Source organism: Tursiops truncatus, chromosome 6 (assembly GCF_011762595.2).
Source record: "Tursiops truncatus isolate mTurTru1 chromosome 6, mTurTru1.mat.Y, whole genome shotgun sequence".
NCBI lineage: Eukaryota > Metazoa > Chordata > Mammalia > Artiodactyla > Delphinidae > Tursiops > Tursiops truncatus.
The window spans coordinates 74454649-74477037 of NC_047039.1; the positions used below are offsets into that span (position 1 = coordinate 74454649).

Genomic DNA, 22389 nt, shown 5'->3' on the forward strand with positions numbered 1-22389 from the left:
ATGAACTTGGCTGAATCTAGGTTACCAGCAGAACACTTATGATATGGAAAGGCAAGTAGGCAAGTGTGTCATTCGTAGTGAGGTTAGAGCAGGAGATACGAATGTGAAAGTTATGTCAACAAAGGTGATAGGGGATGAGGGTTCTGGTGCATACAGCTGAGACACTGGTGAAGGAAAGACATCCAAAGGTTGGATTTGGGAACCTTTTGGAAAACTCTTTTTATGATAGAGAGAGGGAAAAAATGAGCCAGAATGGGGAGAGTGGTAATGAGGTAAGAGATGCATAATAAGTTAGATCAATATCATAGTGGCCAAAAGAGTGTTTAACAATGCTAATTGCTCCAGAAAGTTGGAAGAACACGAAGCCTGAGAAATGTTGTTTGAATAGTAATTGAAAGGACAGCAATGAAGGCAGTGATCCTTCCAGGGAATCTCTCAGCAAATGTTCTCTAACCTCAAGAGATGCTGGAAAAATACATGTATGGTGCTTATTGCCTCTCTAGAGGGAAGCAAACTCTAGCAGCATAGAAGGCAGAGGAAGAGCTATTGGGTCAGCAACCAACAATGTTAGCCATACTTCAAAAATCTTTATGTATTTTACTCTTTTTCTTGTTTTGTTTTTCTGGCTAAAATTTTCTGTACATTGCTGAATAGAAGTAGTAAGATCTTGCATTCATGGTTTTTAACTGGCCTTGAAAGTTTCTGATATTTTACATTTGAGTATGAAATTTACTGTAAGTTTTGGAAGATAACTTTTATTGGTTAATAATAGTAGTTAAGAGGGTTTCCCTGGTGGCGCAGTGGTTGAGAGTCCGCCTGCTGATGCAGGGGACACGGGTTCGTGCCCTGGTCTGGGAAGATCCCACATGCCGTGAAGCAGCTGGGCCCGTGATCCATGGCCGCTGAGCCTGTGCGTCCGGAACCTGTGCTCTGCAATGGGAGAGACCACAATAGTGAGAGGCCCGCATACCGCAAAAAAAAAAAGAATAGTAGTTAAGAAAATTCAATTTACTCTCTGCATTACATTTTCTGCTTCTGTTGAGATGATGATATGTTGTTCTTCCTTTAATTTGTTAATGTAGCAGATTATACTGATAGTTCTCAGTGTAAAACCATCCTTGGACTCCTTGAAAATTACTTGACTTCCAGGGAAAAAGCTCAAATTGGTTGTGATTGTTACTATTGTTTGTTATGCATTGATGGCCTCAAATTTTGTCTGCAATTTATTTAAATTTAATTACAATTTACTTAAAATTTAAATTAATATATTATTTGAAATTTGTCTGCTGTGGTCCTTTCTCATAATGTTCTTGTCAGATAATAGTATTAACAGTTTAATAGTGTCATAAAATGAGTTGAAAACCTGTTCCTCTCTTTGGTTTTTCTTGAACTTTGCATTAGAGGAGAATGATCTGGTTTCAGAAGGCTGGTTGTAATGTTCATTTGAAACTTGTAGGCTTAAAAAAAATAGTCTTTTGTACATTTAAAATTGGTACCACATCCAGAGATTTGTCCATTCTTCATTTTTGATTGTGTTTGTGTGTGTATCTTCACTTTACTGCTTTTTTTCCAAAAACAAAATTGCCCTTAATTTTAAAAATTCTTACATCCTGTCTTTGGTAGGCAGAATACTGGCACTTCCACTTCCAAAGAGGTCCACTGCCTAATCCTTAGAATCCTGTTAGTTTGTTTTGTTGCATGATGAGGGGCAATTAAGATTGTAGACGGAATTAAGGATTCTAGGCATCTCACTTTAAAATAAGGGCTTTATCATGGATTATCTGGGTGGTCCCAGTATAATCAGCAGGATTCTTAAAAATGTCAGTGTGATGCATTATGAGAAAGAATTAGCTGACTATTGGCTTTGAGGATGGAAGGGGGCTACAAGCCAAGGAAGGTTGATGGCCTCTAGAAGCTGGAGAAAGCAAGGAAATGGATTCTCCCCTAGAACCTCTACAAGGAATGCAGCTCTGCTGACACCTTGGTTTTAGCTCATTGAAACACACTTCAGACTTTTGACCCCTCCCAAATTGTAAGGTAATACATATGTATTATTTTAAGTTACTAAATTTGTGGAAATTTTTTATAGCAGCAATAGAAATTTGCTATTTTGGTGTCTGGAATGTGAAACCTTAAAATGTGAAAGTGCCTTTGGAATTAGCCAGTGAGCAGAGGAGGAAAGAATTTTGAGGAGCCCGACAGAACAAGCCCAGATAACCTTAAAGAGACTGCTAGTAGAAATATGGATGTTAACTGTTCCTGAGGGCTCAGAAAGAAGTGAAGAGCATGGTAGAGAAAACATTTATTGTTTTAGAGAAAACCTAAGTCCTCATGAACAGACTTTGTAGAAATATGACATGAAAGGCTCTGCCAGTGGGGATTCAGATGAAAATGAAATGAGCATGTTATTGGAAATTGGAAGAAAATGGTAGAGACTTAGCTGAATTGTGTCCTGCAGTTATGTGAAAAGCAGAGCTTGTAAATGATGAAGTTGGATATTTAGCCTGTGATTTCCACACAAAGGGTTGAAAGTGTGGCCTAGTTTCTTCTTATTGCTTATAAAAAAATGCAAGAGGAATGAGTTATATCGAGGAAGAACTGTTAATCAAAAAGACACCATGACTTCATGATTTGAGACATTCTCAGTCTGTTGCAGGCTGAAAAAGATGCTAACATGAGGATTCACCCTAAGGAAAGTGTTCTCTGAAGAGAAAGCCAAAAGCGTGTCTGGACAAACTTTTGCCAGTGCCTTAGAATAATCAAAAGGTCAGAGTACTTTTGGACAGAGAACTTTTTTATCATTATGTCATGGATTTATCCATAAAAGTGCTTATTTCCTTAGTCATTTGTCCTGTATTATGTTTTTTGGATAGGTTTTATATAGTACTTTTTGCTTATCCCTTTACATGAAAGTGTCTTGAGTTTTGTTTGAGGCATCACTTTTAAAATATATAGGGGTTGCGGCGGGCACTGGAGTGGGTTGGGGCTTGGCCGGTGTGAAGGGCGGCTGAGCTGGAGGGAGGGCGGGGTTCAGGCCCCTATCGCGGCCAGCAGCAGCTGCTGCCATGGCTTGTTCGAGTCTGGTCCTTGTGCGCTTACGGCGTCTGCGAGTCCCCAGAGAGGCCGCTGTAGTGTTGGCAGCCACTGCCCTGAGGCCATGGCACACTCTGTGAGGACGGCAGGGAGTCCTTGCCCTCCCACTGTATCAGGTCCGGAAAGTGATTAGAGTGGCTAGCGAGTGCCTCGAGACCACAGAGCCGGCGGGAGGCGGCGCTAGGAGGCACATCCACATCTGCTTCCTCCCTAAAAAACAGTTGTGCCTAAATCTGGCATTGTGCCCGTCCCTGCACTGAGCCAAAGGACATCGCTGTGAAGTTCAGGTCCTGGTTCCTAGGAACAAAGCCGATCTTGTGAGATAAAGAGGAATCCCACCAGGAAGATGGCTCATCTGAGTAGAGGCCTCCCGCCAGGGCTACAGAACAGAGGAGGATCAAGGCCAAGAAAGAGCAGACCCTAGATGTGCATAGCTGATTGCACTATGTGATCCTTGTGCTCCACAAGCCACCCGTCAGACTGTGAGAACCTGAGGTTTGAGCCAAGTTTCAGGAGAGCCCAAACTTTGTAGTTCTCTACATGTTTCCTCGATCCACAGCAAATGAACAGATCTCAGGGGCCAGTGTCATTTGAGGGTGTGAGCATGGGCTTCACTCAGGAGGAGTGGCAGCACCTAGACCCTGCTCAGAGGACCCTGTACAGGGACGTGATGCTGGAGAACTATAGCCACCTCATCTCAGTGGGGTACTGTGTTATCAAACCAGAGGCGATTTTCAAATTACAGCAAGGAGAAGAGCCATGGATGTTAGAGGAAGAGTCCCAAAGTCAGAGCCACCCAGACTTCTGCATAGTTGACCTGATGGAGAAGAGCCAGGAAAAGGAAGACCAGCGTTGGTGGAAAGTTGGTTTTGTCAACAACAAAACACCGACTAAAGAGAGAAATAGTGTATTAGGAAAAACATTTTCTCTGGATACAAACTTCATTTTATCAAGAAAAATACCTGGTAAATATGACTCATATGGAATGAATTTGGATTCTCTTTCAGAATTAATCATTAGTAATAGACACTCCTTTGTAAGGCAGCTTGATGAGTTTAATACACATGGGAAATTACTCCTCTGTACAAAGCACAAGAATTCTCATTCTAGAGAGAAATCTTTAGAATATGATAGAACTGGAAAAGCCATCAGTCAAAATGAGGACTTATTTCAGCATCAGGATACTCAAACTCTGAAGATTCCTTTTGAATATACTGAATGTAGGAAAGCCTTCAATGAGAGGGAAACTTTCATTACCTATAAGAGAGAAAGCTCATGGGAGAAGCCCTATGGATGTAATGAACATGTCAAAGCCTTTTCTGATAGACCAACATTCAGTGTTCATCAGGGAACTCATACAAGGGAGAATCACTATGAATTGAATGACTGTGGGAGGTGGTCTCTTCATGAGAAGTCAATTTTAAATAAGCACCATGGAGTTATCATGGGGAAGAGATAATATGAGTGTGTTGAAAGTGAGAATCATTTCAGCAAGAAGTCACTCCTTCAGTGAATTTATAAAGGAGAGAAAACCTTTAACTGTTATGAAGATTGGGAAGTATTCTGCAAGAAGCCAAATTTCATTCAGCATCAAGAAACACATATAGGGAAAAAAGTCTATAAAATTAATCAGTGTGCTACTGCATTTTGCAAGAAGCCAAAGCTTCCTACATATCAGAAAACAGATATAAGAGAAAAACTCTACGAGTGTAGTGAATGTGGGAAAACCTTCAGCCATAAATCATCTCTCATCCTACATCAGAGGATACACAGAGGGGAGAAACCCTATGAATGCACCAAATGTGGGAAAACCTTTGGGTATAGGTCAGGCCTCACAGTACATCAGAGAACACACACAGGGGAGAAACCCTATGAATGTAATGAATGTGGAAAAAATTTCTGTGAGAAGTCAAATCTCCATGTACATCAGTGAACACATACAGGGGAGAAACCCTATGAGTGTAATGAATGTCAGAAAACCTTCAGTGATTGGTCAGCTGTCACAGTACATAAGAGAATACATACCGGGGAGAAACCCTATGAATGTAAGGAATGTGGGAAAACTTTCTCCCAGAAGCCAAACGTCATTAATCATCAGAGGAGTCACACAGGAGAGAAACCCTATGGATGTCACAAATGTGGAAAATCCTTTTCTGTGAAGTCGAAACTGAGGGAGCATCAGAAAACACACAGGAGAGACACCTTATAAATGTAATGAGTGTGGGAAAACTTTCTGCCATAAGTCATCCCTCACAGTACATCAGAGCACCCACACAGGGGAGAAACCCTATGAATGTAACCAATGTGGGAGAACCTTCTATCAGAGAACACACTAGGGAGAAACACTACAGGTGTAATGGAACCTTCCACCAGCATCTCGACTTCACTAAACAGCAGAGAAACAGCACTAAGAAGAAACCCCTGTCAACATCCTGAAACCTTCACCCTCTTTTTGGACTCACTGCATAGCAGAAGCAACCTGGGGCTGAGGTGGGGGACCCAATATATATGAGAAATCTTTTGCCTAGAAGTGACATTTCATTGAGTAGCAAATAATTAATATTTGATAACTTTATTAATATTTTGAAGATGTTAGTGTCAAAGAAAAGTTTAAAAAGGAGTCCTTTTCTTTTGCAGAATATGTATAAGTATGCTATATAGAGAAACATTACATGATAGGTTTGCTTACTGGAATGCAACATTATAGTAGGAAGTATATATATATTTGCTTAATAACTCAAAGTTTTTATTTCATAATTTTAATATGAATATGAAATGTGTAAGTTGTCCCATACTTAATACCTATGTATTTTTTGTTTTAATTGAATTTTTTATTGAGATAATTATAGATTGTAAGATGCAGTTGTAAGAAGTAATACAGAGAGACCCCATGTACCCTGTACCCAGTTTCCCCCAGTGGTAATATCTTGTAAAAATATAGCACAAATATCCGCCAGGATAATGATATTATTGATATAATCCACCAATTAGTTCAGAGTTTCTCAATTTTATTTCTACTCACTTATGAGTATGTGTGTTTAGTTCTGGGCAATTTTATCACATGTGTAGGTTTATGTATCCATCATTGGCTGTGGCATCTGTTGACTGTGGTATCTACGACCGCAGATATTTCATGATATTCAGGGATTATTAGTTTCTCCGATATTGTAATTATGTTTTTCAAAAGAGTCTCTATATTTTAGAGGTGGAAAAATAACATTTGCTACAGCATTCAGATAATTGAAATACAGGCAACAATACCATGAGCTTGGAGATATATATGTATTTAATTGGATCACCTGTTCTTTCATTTCCAGGATTTGTTTATATAACTTGTATATTTATTTGTTGACTACATTAGGTTACAAATACTTTCTCCTAGACTGTGGCTTATCTTTTAATTTTATTTATGCTATATTATACTTTATAGAAGTTTTAAGTTTTGATGCAAATATATCAATCTTTTCGTAGGTCTTTTGCTTTTTGTTTAAGAAATTCTTTTCTAGACTGAGATTACAAAGATATTCTTCCAAAAGGCTGAAATTTTGCTTTTCATGTTTATATTTTTAATCTATCTGGAATTTTTTTTTTTAATGGTGTAAATTAGTGGTCTACTTTCATTTTTTTTTGCAAATGGAAAAGTCAGTTGTCTCAGGGCCACTTTTGAAGGTCTGTGTATTCATTTCCCAGGGCTGCAGTAACAAAGTACCACAAACTGGGTGGCTTAAAATACTAGGAATTATTCTTCCAGTTCTGGTGGCTAGAAGTCTGAAATCAAGACGTCAGCAGGGCCATGCAGTCTCTGAAGGCTCTAGGGGAGAATCTCTTCCATGCCTTTCTCTCAGCTTCTGGTGGTGGCTCTCCATCCTTGGTGTTCCTTGGCTTACAGCTGCATAGCTACAATCTCTGTCTCCATTGACACATGCATTCTCCCTTCCTGTGTCTAGTTCTCTGTGCTTCTTTTGGAGCCAGCAAGGCCATGGCCCTTAACTGTCTGCTTGTCCAGACCCTTAGGTGCAACCTAGTTGCCTCAAACCTAGCTTCTGCCGGTGCACAGCATGCGCTGGTGGAAATGAACAGAACCCTGCACCCACCCCCATCCCCCTGCCATGGACAAAGGCCCCTCCATATCCCCTGCCTCTTGTTTATAAAAAGTACTAGATCTATGGCTAGCACAGTTTCAAGAACTTGGCCTTAAGAGAATGGGATTAACACTGTTGCTTATAATAATCTGTATCTTTGTGGGCATCAAAATAATTGTAGCTTGTTCTGCCCGTATATGTAAATGGGCAACTACAATTGTCAGCGAAGGGATGCTACAGACCCATGTCAACATCTCCCACTCTAAGAATATGGTGCCCTATGTCAGCATGAAGTTACAGAAGACAGACCTTCGACCATAATCCAATAAAAATGGAATGATGTCCTGACAAGTGGGGATTTATAAGCAGCTTTCGGCAGGAAAAAGCTCTTTGCAGGAAAGAGCTCTCTGCAGGAGGCCCCTTTTGTCTTGTCACTAACCTTAAACCAGTTTCCCCCACGCTTTACTCATCTCTGGCCCTAGCACACTTTCAAATCTTTTGATCACATAATACCTTGCCTAATCTGTTGGTTGTTTCCATAAATTAAAGAAGCAGAAATAAAGAATAAGTAATTAACAGATGACCCTAGCTTCCCCTTCAGTAATCTCGTGAACAAACTGTGTGAACAAGATGGTATTGAAAGAAAGATCACAAGAAGTCAACAAGCCTGCATGACAAACCTGCATGCAGTGGGGGATGGCAATGACTCTGACCTCCTATCTCAATGATTAACTGAGATTACTTACCTTTTTCCTTTAAAAACTTCTCATGGCTGAGCAGAATCTTGGGAGGTGGTTTTTGGGGAGTCCACTATCTCCCCAGCATTCTGATTAAAAGCAACTTTCCTTTCTACAAACATTTGTCTCTCTTGAGTATTGATTTCTGAGCAGCAAGCATCCAGACCTGATTTGGTAACACTGGGACTCGCAGCACGAGGTGTGTGGAGGGTGGGGGGGTCTTTTCTTTTTATTGCCTTGTTGCACAGACTAAAAATCTGAGACAATGTTGACTAGAAGTGGTGAGTAGACATCTTTGCCTTGTTCCCAGTCTTAGGAGGAACCTGCTGTTTATTTCACCATAAAATATTATGTCAGATACATGTTCTTTCATAAATGCCCTTTATTAGATTGAGGATGATTCCTTTACTTCCTAATTAATTGAGAGTTTTAAATCATGAATGTGTTGAATTTTTTCAAATGCTTTTTCTACATTATAAAGAGATGTTTTTTTCTTTTTTAGTATGTTAATATGACGAAATACATTGATGTTGAATACTAAGGCAACTTTGCATTTCTAGGATAAATCCTACTTGGGCACGATGCATTACCATCTTTTATAGATTAGAAGTTTCAATTTGCTATATATATATTTTTTGGTGGTACACGGGCCTCTCACTGTTGTGGCCTCTCCCGTTGCGGAGCACAGGCTCCAGACGCGCAGGCTCAGCGGCCATGGCTCACAGGCTCAGCTGCTCCGCAGCACGTGGGATCTTCCCGGATCGGGGCACGAACCCGTGTCCCCTGCATTGGCAGGCAGACTCTCAACCACTGCGCCACCAGGGAAGCCCATCAATTTGCTATTTTTTAAAAGAATTTTTGCATCTATGTTCATAAGAGTTATTGATCTATGATTTTCTTTTCTTGTGATGTCTTTGTCTGACTTTGTTATGTAGGTAATGCTGGCTCGTAAAATAAGTTGGAAAGTGTTTATTCCTAGAAGAGTTTGTGTACAGTTGTTACCATGTCTTCTGTAAATGTTTGGTAGAATTCACTTGTGCCATCTGGCCTGTACTTTTTTTTGTGGGAAGGTTGTCAGCTACAAATCATTTGTTTAATAGGGCTATTCAGGTTTTCTCTTTCTTCTTGAGTGACCTTTGGTAGTTTGTACCTTTCAAGGACTTTCTCTATTTCAACTAAGTTGCTGAATTTATTGGCATAATTATTAATAAAATTCCATGCTGCTTTAAAAAATAAATAAATAAAATAAAATAAAATATATAGAGAGACATAAATTATACATTTTTTAAAAAATTGAGAATCTTCGTATTTGGTGATTTTACTTCATTTATATTTATTGTTATTGCTGGTATATTTGCTTATATATCTACCATTTTATATTTTCTTCTATTTGATATAATTTTCTTTGCTTATTTGATTTATCTTTCCTGCATTTTATATGATTGATAGAGTTTTCTTTTTTATTATTGTATCTTCTTTCTACTGGTTTGGAAATTATACTTTCATATTTATTACTTCAACATTTATGCTTAAATTTTTGCATAGGTAGAATGTCCAAGCTACTTTTCTGCATTTAAAAAAGATTTTAGCAATATGCTCACTGTCATTCCATCAAACTCTACTCTTTTGTTAATTCTTGGTTATTTGAATAGTCCCAAGAATGTTCCTCTTAAAATCCTGACTCTCAGTTCCTTGACCTTTTCTCCGCTAATGAACTTAATCTTTCATCCAGCCACAAAGTGTCATTCTATTATCCTACCCTGGACTTTTTCATTACCAATAAATGCACTTCTTCCATAATCCCAACTGTAAGCATCCTGATTTCCAACCACTGCCTCTTCTCTTTTTATCTCATACCTTCTGCTTATGCCTTAAATAAGTTTTATTTTAAAACTTATTTAAATAAGTTTTAAAAAGCTGACTCAGACCTATAATTCATTGATTTTTACTATACCACATCTCTCTTTGATTTTTCTAAAACTGAAATAAATTACCAACTTGACATCTTGAATTTCAACTTGATATTTTTAATGGCATACTATCATCCTCCAAAAGATGAGGAAATATAAAATGAGAAGAAAACCAAAACAGTCCTAACACTAACCACAACTTTTCACATGTTTCTTCTTAAAAGAAAGAGCTGATAGAGGATATTAGGAATAGGATCTTTAATGTAGTACTGTATGTGTCCATAATGGGGGATTTAAAGCAACTAAAAGAAAAACTCTGAGTTTCCTGAATTTTAAATCCCACTTCACTGATAACTCAGGTTTTTTTTCATCATTTGGGATTGAACTCAACATGAAAACTTTTATTAGAGGATCAAGTTGGAAAAATTGATCCAAAAATCATACATCTAGATATATACAACCAATTGTCATATATCTTGTAAAAAATAGAATTTGTTCATTTATATATACACTGATCACATTTATTAAGCATCTATTTTTTGTCAAGCACTGGAATAGAAGCTGGGGATTCAAAGATGAGTAAAAGGCAGACAAAAACAATTGCCAAATATATTTATTAGGATAAGAATAATTTATAAAGAAATTGGTAGTTTAGTTTCCCTGAACATATTATTTGTTCAGAACAAAAGACCCTGATTACGCCCTTAGTGAACCTCTTCTAAAGACATCTATGAATAAGAGGATTGATAACATATTCTAAATTATTTAATTAAAATGTACTTAGAGGCATTTTAGAAAAGATAGAGCAGAAAGAACTGAGGAATAAATTCAAAGACTATACCTACATTAGTACAGCTTTCAGTAAAACCCCAAAATAGTTTTTTAAAACAAATTATTTATATATTTATCAGATTACCTTGGTCTCTGGGTCATCTGTGGTTCTATCTCACTGTACCTTCACTGTTTCGGGTTACAAGGTGAGGAAGCATACTTTATCTGAGGGAAATCATTCTTGTGGGAGAGAGGAACTAGCAATGTTGAACTAGCCAATGGCTCTTAAAGTGTCTATTCATTACATAGCTATGTTCTACTCACATTCCACTGACCAAAGCAAATCAGATAGCCAAGGCATTGTCAATGTGTGAGAGGAAATATGTCTCTAAGAGAGGAGAGAAAATAATTGGGAACAATAAGCTCATATAAATGAGTTTTTAAAGAAGACAGAGTAGAAAGATTGGTAAAAAAAATAACAGAGAACATATATTCCAAATAAATTTGTCAGTGTTTTAGAAATTCTAATTAGTATTGGCCTTAGATGGTTAAAGAGGAAGATGGTTATACTGATCAGGGTTAAACTGCATATAACAGAATTCACTCTAGTTAGTCAGAAGGGAATCTTTACACCAAGAAATAGAAATTTACAATATTATTGAAAAGGCCAGAAATAGGTTCCAGGCTAAATTTAAGGAACTATTTCTAGGCTCAGAATTGATCTACCTCTGCTGCAATTATAAATTTACCTCTGCCTTTAAAGAAAGCTGACAATTTAGGAAGCTGCTGTTACCAATGTTGACTGCAAACTACACTGCTTCTGCCATGACCAGGAAAATAAGCTGCAAGTTGAGAAGCGGCTAATACATTTCTAGAGCCACATCATATCTGCTATATTCTGGGCCAGCAAAATACATGCTCTACTCCCTATCTCCTCACATGACATTTTAAGGAATCAAAGTTCACACAAAAGCATTAACTGGTGGAATATGTCTCATTGAGAAACCTAGCTACAAGAGAATCTGGGAATGTGTTCTTTTTTGTAATAGAAAGGGTTTATTTTCTCTTTATAATATTTATGCTATTTGATTACAATGTTTTTCTGATCTACCCTAATCACACAAATAAAGGGAAACAAAACTTAATTAGAAATTTGATAAAATTATGCATGTTTTATATTGTCTTTTTTCAGAAGTCTTGTATATTAGGTAGAAAATTTAGAGTCCTAAGAAATGAAGGATATTCTTCTTGAAGCCTAATAAATAAAAACAAAATTAGCAATGGTTTACATTTAATGAACTCATTTGAAGAGAACAAACATACTGATTAAAATTTGTCATGAAATTAAATATACTTTGGTTTGTTTACTTATTCACTTTTTTTTAAACATCTTTATTGGAGTATAATTAGCACTTTTCCTCCAAATTTTGTTTAAAAAGAAAGAAAGCTACAGGTAAATTGAAAGAACAGTATTTGAATGCGTGTTTACCATTTACTTATTTCACCACCTGTTAAACAATCGCTACATTTGCATCCTCTCTCTCTCTCTTTCTCTCTCATACATGCTTTATTAAGGCCCTCTACACATGACTTAGTTTTTGCGGGACCATTTGAAAGTAAGGTACATATATCATGATACTTCACCCTTAAATATAGTTCTCAGCTTATGATGGTTTGACTTATGATTTTTCAACTTTATGATGGTACAAAAGCAATACACATTCAACAGAAACTGTATTTCAAATTTTGAATTTTGATCTTTTCCCGGGCTGGCAATATGTGGTAGATACTCTTGTGATGGTAGGCAGCAGAAGCGAGCCACAGCTCCCAGTCAGCCACGCAATCACAAGGGTAAACTATTGATACACTTACAACAATTCTGTACTCATACGGCCATTCTGTTTTTCACTTCCAGTACAGTATTCAATAAATTACATGAGATATTTAATACTTTATCATCAAATAGGATTTGTGTTAGATAATTTTGCCCAACATAGGCTAATGTAAGTGTTCTGAGCAGGTTTAAGCTAGGCTAGGCTAAGCTATGATGTTCAGTAGGTTAGGTGTATTCAATGCATTTTTTTACTTTTAAGATATTTTCAACTTACAATGGGTTTATTAGGATGTAACCCCACCATAAGTTGAGGAGGATCTGTAATTCAACATGAATATCCTAAGAACAAGGACGTTTTCCTACATAAGCACAATACTATTAACACATCCAAGAAATGTAACATTAACTCATTGGGAAATGTAACTTTTAGCTTTCTCTGCATTAAAAATGAGGTTGGAATGGATGTTTACTGAACCTAGGTACATTATCTTTCATTTTTAAGTTCAAGAAATGCCTTCCCTTGTATAGGGGTTGACTTTGATGTCTCAGACTGTCACTATCCTGTCAGCCCCTGAAGGTGAATTTTCTACTCAGTTCCATTCAAAATCATTTTCCTTCTGGAAAGAAATTACCATAAGTGGAGCAATTTATTCCTATGATGGCCTGAGAATAAACTCAGGGTAAGTTGAACTTGCCATGCCAAGTCAGGCTCTGACAGAACACATGTGTTTGGTGTCAGCAGCTGTGGTGTTGGCCATGGAATTCCTTTTCAAAGAGATGAACAGGGATAAAATGTGATGTTTTTGTTTACCTGTTTGGTTTTAATGAAGTGCACAAATAATAAGAATAGAAGTAAACATACTCTAGTTATTGCCTCTGTTACTTGTGTAACTGATGTGCAGCACATTAATATAAAATAAAATTCAGAAGGAAAAGCAAAAATATCTGTTTTCTTTTATAAATTTTATAATTTATAAAATTCATCTGAACTCCCTTTGTGGCAGTAAGTTGCAAAGTCACTACCCAAACCATAACTAACTACAACCTCTTTTATATTATTCATGTCTACAGAGAGGACCTTTAAAAGCATATAAAATTGTTTGTTAACCCACTTTAAGAGCAGTCCAAAATGCAGGGAGAGAAAGGTGGAGACTTTTGAAATAGAAAGAAGCAGTTTCCTGGGTTGATTGCCCCTTAATAACCCTGGATTTCCTTTGGAGATATAATTACTGTAAGTCAAACTTGCACATTTCAATTTTAAAAATGGCACAAGCTTTCTGTATACCCAAATATGAGTATTTCTGGAAAAGTTTAAAGCCCACTATTCTTAGATGTTCGTTTAGCTGTTCCAACACCTGCCACTTCCAATACAATGATGAAGAGGCTTTCATTTTATTCTTTTCTTATAAGAATTTAAAATGAATCCAGATTGGACTTTACACTGTTTTCATTTTCTTCCTAGAAAGTTAAAAATTCTGAGATAGAAATTTCAGAATTTTTAAGGTTAACAATAGGAAAAGTGGTTCATGAAGAAACCAGTCTCCACTGAGGGCTGAGGTATCATCTATGGTCTCCTCCATCATTTTGGAAAATGTCTACAGATTATTTGATAGTATTCTTTAATGCATATTATGAGGAGCTAATAGATGTTTATTTAGTGTTTATTAAACACTAAGATACATTCAAACCTTTGGGAAAAACTTAATTCAATTTGAACATATAAGTCTAACAAAAGGGGAAGACATTTGTTCAAGGGCTTAAGGGCAGTAATCGTAACAGGAAATGTGTATCTATCTTTTTGTATTTTAGCTAGTTGGGAGATACCAGGTTGTTTAAAAGATGGTCTCGAGAAATAAAAGTACATTGTGGTAGACCTTAGAAAGAAAAGTTAACCATTTAAAAAGATGATTTAAGAACATATTTATAAGGATCTGCCATGTTCAAAGAGCTGTGTAAAGCATATCTCTAAAAAACAATGAAAAAAAGGTTTCATATATTAGTTCTCTTTAGAAAAGAGGTACCAATAATCCAAATGAAACCAAAAAAAGCATCATCTAAGACTTTCATGCCAAACCCCCTTTCACTCCTACACACACACCTTTGATCACTCAACTGGTAAGAATTCATCAATGGCAAAACATTAATTGGTATATGGAGAGAGATGCTGTTTCCATTCTTATGAATTGAAGTAGAAGAAGTATCTTATTTTTCTATCTTGACTTTGCTTTTATCCCTGTGCACTACCCTTAGTTAATGTCTGATATCTTTGTCTAGTAATATGGCAGATACAATGCTTAAATCATGGACCGATGGATACAACCCATCATTCCAGTTTTATCTTCTTCAGTGTCCCAACATGGACCATGCTCCCCAACCTTTGAAATTTTTTCCCCATTCTTGAACATTCATATTTTCTTAGTATAGATTCCACCAAAACAGTCTTGGGGCAAGGATTCAAGTTTGTTTGGGAGGTGCAGGAGATACTAGTAGGAGAGTGGAAAAGTGAGACAGAGAAAAGAAGGAAGCCAATAACAGGTTATGAATAAAGTGTTATAGATTCTCTTCTGTTGCAGGTAACTAGAGCTTAAATTCCACTGGGAAAACTCTGAGAGGCAGTGCAGAATCATCAGAGGCAGGGGAGCTGGGCATTTATATACAAATACAGGAGGTATTACTTCCCCTCATTTTGGCCAGTCATATCTATGGGAAGAGTGGCATTCTACCCCTTCAGAGAAAGCAGTCAAGCAAATGGATAAAGACATTAGTGGTTGGAAGTTGGCCACTGAAGTAGGATGCCCAAGGGATATGAGCAGGGTGCCTCTGCCATTTGTGGCCTTGCTTATTCTTTTCCCTAACTCTTTACTCCCTGTCTCCTCCAACCTTCTACTTAACCAATTTCTTCTCAAGTTACCTCAAATATCATCATCTTAATGCCTCCCCTGATCGCCAAGTAAGGTTTACTCCTTTACTTATTATCCTCAATAACAGCTGTAGTGGTTCTTACCTTGTGCTATTTTGTTCTGAGAATATTTAGGTACATGTTTCATTTTCACTCTTAAAAATGTGGTTAATAAAAACAGGGATTTTGTAAATTTATACCTCTTTCGGTATTTAGCAGAGTCTTGCACACAATTGATATCCCAAAAACCGTTTTGAGTGAATTTACTGAATTGAATGTGCCATGAAAACTGGGAATAAAATGCCAGTATTTTAGTATGATCTAGCAAAATGTAGATAAGCACATTTACTATAAAAGTGCATTTATTCATTGTACCAAATGAAGCAAGGATTTATAAAGAAACAATTGAAAGCACAAAGTGATTTGATATATATTCTTTTCAACCTGATTGTGATAACTTTTCTTTAGCTTTCTCTCAGCTTTTTGTTAGCTGGTTTCAAGCCCTCAAAGTCCCACAAGTTAAATACATTTTTAGTATTATTTACAACATTATTATAAATCCCGTAGGACTGAAATCACTGCAGTTGAATCTTTCATTATTCTCACAGCAGGTAGTATCTGTTTGTCTTTATCATTCTGAAAGTATCTCTTTTTACTAACATCCAAAAGATATCTTTCTCTTGCTCCATATGCTTTTTTAGGAATGTGTCAGATGTCATTCTGTCTGTTTTTTTCAATTTTCCTTCCTACACTATTGCCCTAGGCTCTCTCTTGTTCATAGTCTTGTTTCAAATTTGGAGTGCAATCTGCATATACTTAATTTATTAAAATTATTTAAAATCATAGCATATTTTTAAATAGATTTTTTAAGAATAGAAATGGGGAAAAGTTCTTGATAATCATCTTTGGACTGATGGAAAGAAAAAGTAGGGAAGATGAAATTGTAGGAATTTATTGGTTGGCTTTCATTCAGTGGGTAAGGTTTTTCTTCATGCACTATTTGAAAGATAGACGTTTTATTTCAGGATCTCATAAAAGTATTGTCCATAATTTAGAAAGCATTTCACAAGCATTCAAGCATATCTATGTCAGGTCTTGCCTTTGGTTGTCCAGCATTTTTAAGTGATACTTTATGAGTGCACATGGGTAGAAATATATCCAGGGATTATTGATTTACAATTCGATCAGTAGATTATGATGACCATGTGAAAGACAGTACCTGAACACGAATGGACCTATGTATAATAAATAATGCTATTCCGTGACTTCATAGATGAATAGTACTATTATCATATGCAAACATTTGGCTAAATTTACCCTACTACCATAGTTAAAACATCCAAGAAGAATAGCAGTGGTTTTAGTCATTAGTATAGGATAAATTAATATGTACTCATTTTCCTCTTGAGTTAAAACTCAAAACATAATGTTTGCAATATTCTTTCCTAAATGTATGGATATCACCACCTTTAATCTCTAAAAAGGATGAGATTTGGATATGGCCCAGTAAGAAGATAAAATCAACTATTATAATTAAAACATTTATTCATCTCTGCCATGATATTTTATGCAGAATTTTGTACGTTTATTGTATGTCTTTCTACACTGAGACTTACAGAAATGAGATAATATGTATTATTGGTCTATACTGTGTCTCAGCCAAGAAAGCTCAGATTTGAGCCATTTAAATATATGAAATGGTAATTCCCCTTTAAAACAAACCATTTTCTAAGGCATTCTGGGCTTATTTCAAAGGTGAGATTTAAGTTCTATGTACTTCTATCACTTACTACCTGTATGATGTTGGATAAATTACATAAAGTTCCTGAGCTTCACATTTCTTGTTTTGTAAAAGGGTCATGATTAAGTGAGATACTATATTTGAAAATATTTTACAGCACGTTTACTGTACTTTATAACTCTTTATAATATTTATGTATCAGATAGGAAAATTAAAATTACCTTGAGAGGAAAAATAGTTACCTTTATCTGATTTAACATTTAATCTTCCTTCACAGCTTGTTGTTTTTAATATCAAACAATCTTTTTCCGTCCCATCTAAGTCCCCCTTGTTGCCTGATAATCTCAGGAGAGAACTTCTTAGCACGTAAATTTTACCAGACAAGCAGATAAACAAATATATCTGAAGTCCACTAATTCTAGGATGGAGATTATTCCTAGTGGATAGTATCCAATTCAGCCAAACAAACATATTTTCAAAGCCTCATGTTGTTGAGTGAAAGCAAACCACCCTGTGAATTTAGTTATGAAAAAATGCTGTAAAATCAATAAAACAGCAGGTTCTTCCTAACCCAGCATCTTTTCTGTCAATAAAAGTATACAATTATATGATGGAAAATATGACATTTAGGGAGATTTCAGTAGAACTAAAAACTATATTCCACTTGATATATTCAGAGACAATTTGTAGGTGACATGTTTAAACTTGCCTCTAAAGAGTATTAATTTGTTATGACTGAAAGGGAACAGCTGGGGCCAAGGACTGAATTGAGATCACAGCTGGGTAAACAACAGCCTTACACCCCCAACAAGGATATGTCTGGTCAGAGCCACCACTTCCTGCCATTGCTGTTTTAACCACCCAGGAATATCCCCCAATTTATCTTCCTGAATTGTATCCTCCATATTCCCAAGTGTCTGAAATTTTTATCAGTTCTGAGAAGAAGGGATGTTTAGAGTACTTTTATTCTGGGAATATTTCTACTTCCCTCAGTATTGACTCAGTGTTGGAGAAACCCCAGGAAATTTCTTGAGAATATTGCTTGGGAAAATCATTCCAAATTTTATTCCTGTGATAGTGGGAAGAAGCACAGACTAGAAATTTAGGTGAGTCTGAAGGAAGAGTTGACAGTGGTTTCCCTACTTCCATATACCTTAAAAGATAACATGCCTAAATAGATACTTCTTCTTCGGGTTGTTTCTGTGAAGTTTTTGCTACATTTTGAATGGAATGTGTTTTTCTTGTTCATTTTTAAATAGAAACACTGTTAATTTTTATTTTCTATTATTTTTCCTTCATTTTATTGAGGTAATTCACATATCATGAAAGTCACAATTTTAAATCATTTTAAAGTGTACACTTCAGTAGTTTTTATTATAGTCACAGTGTGGTACAATCATCACCACAATTTAATTCCAGAACATGTTCATCACCCTAAAAAGAAATCCCATATCCATTAAGCACTAACGCTCCATCTTCCCCTCACCCCAGCTGCTAGCAATCACTAATTTACTTTCTGCTTCTATTTATTTGGACAAGTGCAATTGTTGGGTCGTATGGTAACTCTGTAGTTGGCTTTTTGAGGAAAGGCCAGAATGTTTTCCACGGTGGATGTACCAGTTTACATTCCCACCAGTAAGATAATTTCTCCACATTCTTTTTTTTTCTTTTGAGATCTTTATTGGAGTATAATTGCTTTACAATGGTGTGGGTTAGTTTCTGCTGTATAACAAAGTGAATCAGCTATACGTATACATATATCCCCATATCTCCTTCCTCTTGCATCTCCCTCCCACCCTCCCTATCCCACCCCTCTAGGTGGACAGCACCGAGCTGATCTCCCTGTGCTATGCAGCTGCTTCCCACTAGCTATTTTACATTTGGTAGTGTATATATGTCCATGCCACTCTCACGTCGTCCCAGCTTACCCTTCCCCCTCCCCATGTCCTCAAGCCCATTCTCTACGTCTGCGTCTTTATTCCTGTCCTGCCCTCAGGTTCTTCAGAGCCTTTTTTTAGATTCCATATATATGTGTTAGCATACGGTATTTGTTTTTCTCTTTCTGACTTACTTCACTCTACATGACAGACTCTAGGTCCATCCATCTCACTACAAAAAACTCAATTTGGTTTCTTTTTACGGCTGAGTAATATTCCATTGTATGTATGTGCCACATCTTCTTTATCCATTCATCTGTTGATGGACACTTAGGTTGCTTCCATGTCCTGGCTTTTGTAAATAGAGCTGCAATGAACGTTTTAGTACATGACTCTTTTTGAATTACGGTTTTCTCAGGGTATGTGCCCAGTAGTGGGATTGCTGGGTCGTATGGTACTTCGATTTGTAGTTTTTTAAGGAACCTCCATACTGTTCTCCATAGCGGCTGTATCAATTTACATTCCCACCAACAGTGCAAGAGTGTACCCTTTTCTCTACACCCTCTCCAGCATTTATTGTTTCTAGATTTTTTGATGATGGCCATTCTGACTAGTGTGAGATGATATCTCATTGTAGTTTTGATTTGCATTTCTGTAATGATTAATGATGTTGAGCATTCTTTCATGTGTTTGTTGGCAATCTGTATATCTTCTTTGGAGAAATGTCTGTTTATGTCTTCTGCCTATTTTTGGATTGGGTTGTTTGTTTTTTTGTTAGTGAGCTGCATGAGCTGCTTGTAAATTTTGGAGATTAATCCTTTGTCAGTTGCTTCATTTGCAAATATTTTCTCCCATTCTGAGGGTTGTCTTTTGGTCTTATTTATGGTTTCCTTTGCTGTGCAAAAGCTTTGAAGTTTCATTAGGTCCCATTTGTTTATTTTTGTTTTTATTTCCATTTCTCTAGGAGGTGGGTCAAAAAGGATCTTGCTGTGATTTATGTCATAGAGTGTTCTGCCTATGTTTTCCTTAAGAGTTTCATAGTATCTGGCCTTACATTTAGGTCTTTAATCCATTTTGAGTTTATTTTTGTGTATGTGTATTTTGTGTACTAATTTCATTCTTTTACAATTTCTCACCATTGTTACCGATACTTGCAGTATTATGAGTTTTTAAATTTTGTTTGTTTAAAGTATAGCTGTCCTCACAGGTGTGAAGTAATATCTCATTGTGGTCTTCATTTGCATTTCTCTAATGACCAGTGGTGTTCAGAATCTTTTCAATGTGCTTATTAGCCATTTATTGGCTTTGGTAAAATGTCTGTTTAAGTCCTTTGTCCATTTATTAACTATCTTTTTGTTGTTGAATTGTAATAACTTTTTTTTTTGCGGTAAGCGGGCCTCTCACTGTTGTGGCCTCTTCCGTTGTGGAGCACAGGCTCCGGACCTGCAGGTGCAGCCACCATGGCCTACGGGCCTAGCCACTCCGTGGCATGTGGGATCCTCTCAGACCGGGGCACGAACCCGTGTCCCCTGCAGGCAGGCAGACTCTCCACCACTGCGCCACCAGGGAAGCCCAAGAGTTCTTTATATATTCTAGATACTAGAACCTTATCGGATATATGACTTGCAAAGATGTTCTCCCATTCTATGGATTGTGTTTTTACTTTCTTAATAGTGTTCTTTGAAGCACAAAAGTTTTTTAATTTTGACAAAGTTCAATATATCTAACTTTTGTTCCTTGTGCTTTTGGTGTTATATTTAAGAAACAATTAGCTAATTCAAAGTCACAAAGATCTGCACCTATATTTCATTCTAAGGGTTTTATAGTTTTAGTGCTTACATTTAGGTCTCTGATCCATTTTGAGTTAATCTTTGTATATGATGTGAGGTTAGGGTCAAAGTTCATTCTTTTGCATGTGGATATCTCGTTCCAGCAGCATTTGTTAAAAAGACTATTCTTTCCTCAGCAAATAGTCTTGGCAGCCTTGTCAAAAATCAGTTGATCATCAATGTATGAGTTTATTTCTGGATTCTTGATTGTGTTCCATTGACTATTATGTTTGTCTTTATGCCAGTACCACAGTATTTTGATTACTGTGGCTTTGTATTGAGTTTTAAAATAGGAACCTGTGAGTCCTGCAGCTTTGTATTTCTTTTTCCAGATTGTTTGGCTATCATGTGCCCTTGCAATTCTATATCCATTTTAGGATCAACTTATTCTTTTCTGGAAAAAAAAAAAAGGAAGTTAAGTTTGATAGAAATTACATTGAATATGAAAGTAAATTTAAGGAGTATTGCCATGTTAACAATATTAAGTCTTCTAATCAGTGAACATGGTACTTCCATATTTAGGTTCTCTTCAGTTTCTATTAACAATGTTTTATGGTTTTCTACATATCTTACACATCTTTGAGTAAATTTACTCCTAAATATTTTATTTTATTTATTTATTTATTTATTTATTTTGCGGTACGCGGGCCTCTCACTGTTGTGGCCTCTCCCGTTGCGGAGCACAGGCTCCGGACACACAGGCTCAGCGGCCATGGCTCATGGGCCCAGCCGCTCCGCAGCATGTGGGATCCTCCCAGACCGGGGCACAAACCCGTGTCCCCTGCATCGGCAGGCGGACTCTGAACCCCTGCGACACCAGGGAAGCCCCTATTTTAATATTTTGATGCTATTTTACTTCTGCAACTTTGATGAATTAGTGTATTAGTTCTAATTGTTTTTTAAGTGGATTCTTTGGGCTTTTCTATATACAAAGATTATGCCATTTGCATGATTCCTAATAGATCATTTATTCTTAACCATCTATTCATAATAGATAGTTTTACTTCTTCCTGTCCAAACTAGATGCATTTTTGTGTCTTTTTCTTGCTTACTTGCCCTGGTGTGAACTTCCAATACCATGCTGAAGAGATGAGAGTGGACATCCTTGTCTTGGTCCTGATCTTAAAGGGAAAGCTTCCAGTTTTTCACCATTAACTATGATACTGGCATAGATTTTTCATATATGCTCTCTATCAAGTTGAGAAAGTTCTCTTTTTTTCCTAGTTTGTTCATTGTTTTTATCATGAAAGTGTTGTATTTTGTCAAATGATTTTTTGTATCGATTGAGGTGATCATGTGGGTTTTTTTCTCTTCATTCTATTAATATGGTATATTATATTGATTGATTTTTGTATGTTGAACTATTCTTGCATTGCTGAGATAAATCTCACTTGGTCATAGTGTTTAATCCCTTTAATATACTGAGGTATTTAGTTTGCTAGTGTTATGCTGATAATTTTCATATGTATATTCATGAAAAATGGTGGTCTGTACTTTCCTTTCCTTGTGCTATCTTTGTCTGCTTTGATAATAATGGCCCCATAGAATGAGTTAGGAGGTATTCCCTCCTCTTGTGTTTTTTGGAAGAGTTTGGGAGGAATTGGCATTAATTATTC

General features: G+C 36.6%; 1 protein-coding gene across 1 annotated transcript; it reads left to right on the top strand.

Moving 5' to 3' along the window:
- Positions 1-3655: 3655 nt before the first annotated feature.
- LOC101326535 (uncharacterized) lies at positions 3656-5429 on the top strand. The gene is given in 3 exon segments (XM_073806935.1): positions 3656-4481; positions 4644-5222; positions 5290-5429. Coding segments are annotated over 3 exon segments (1545 nt in total).
- The last annotated feature ends 16960 nt before the right edge of the window (positions 5430-22389 follow it).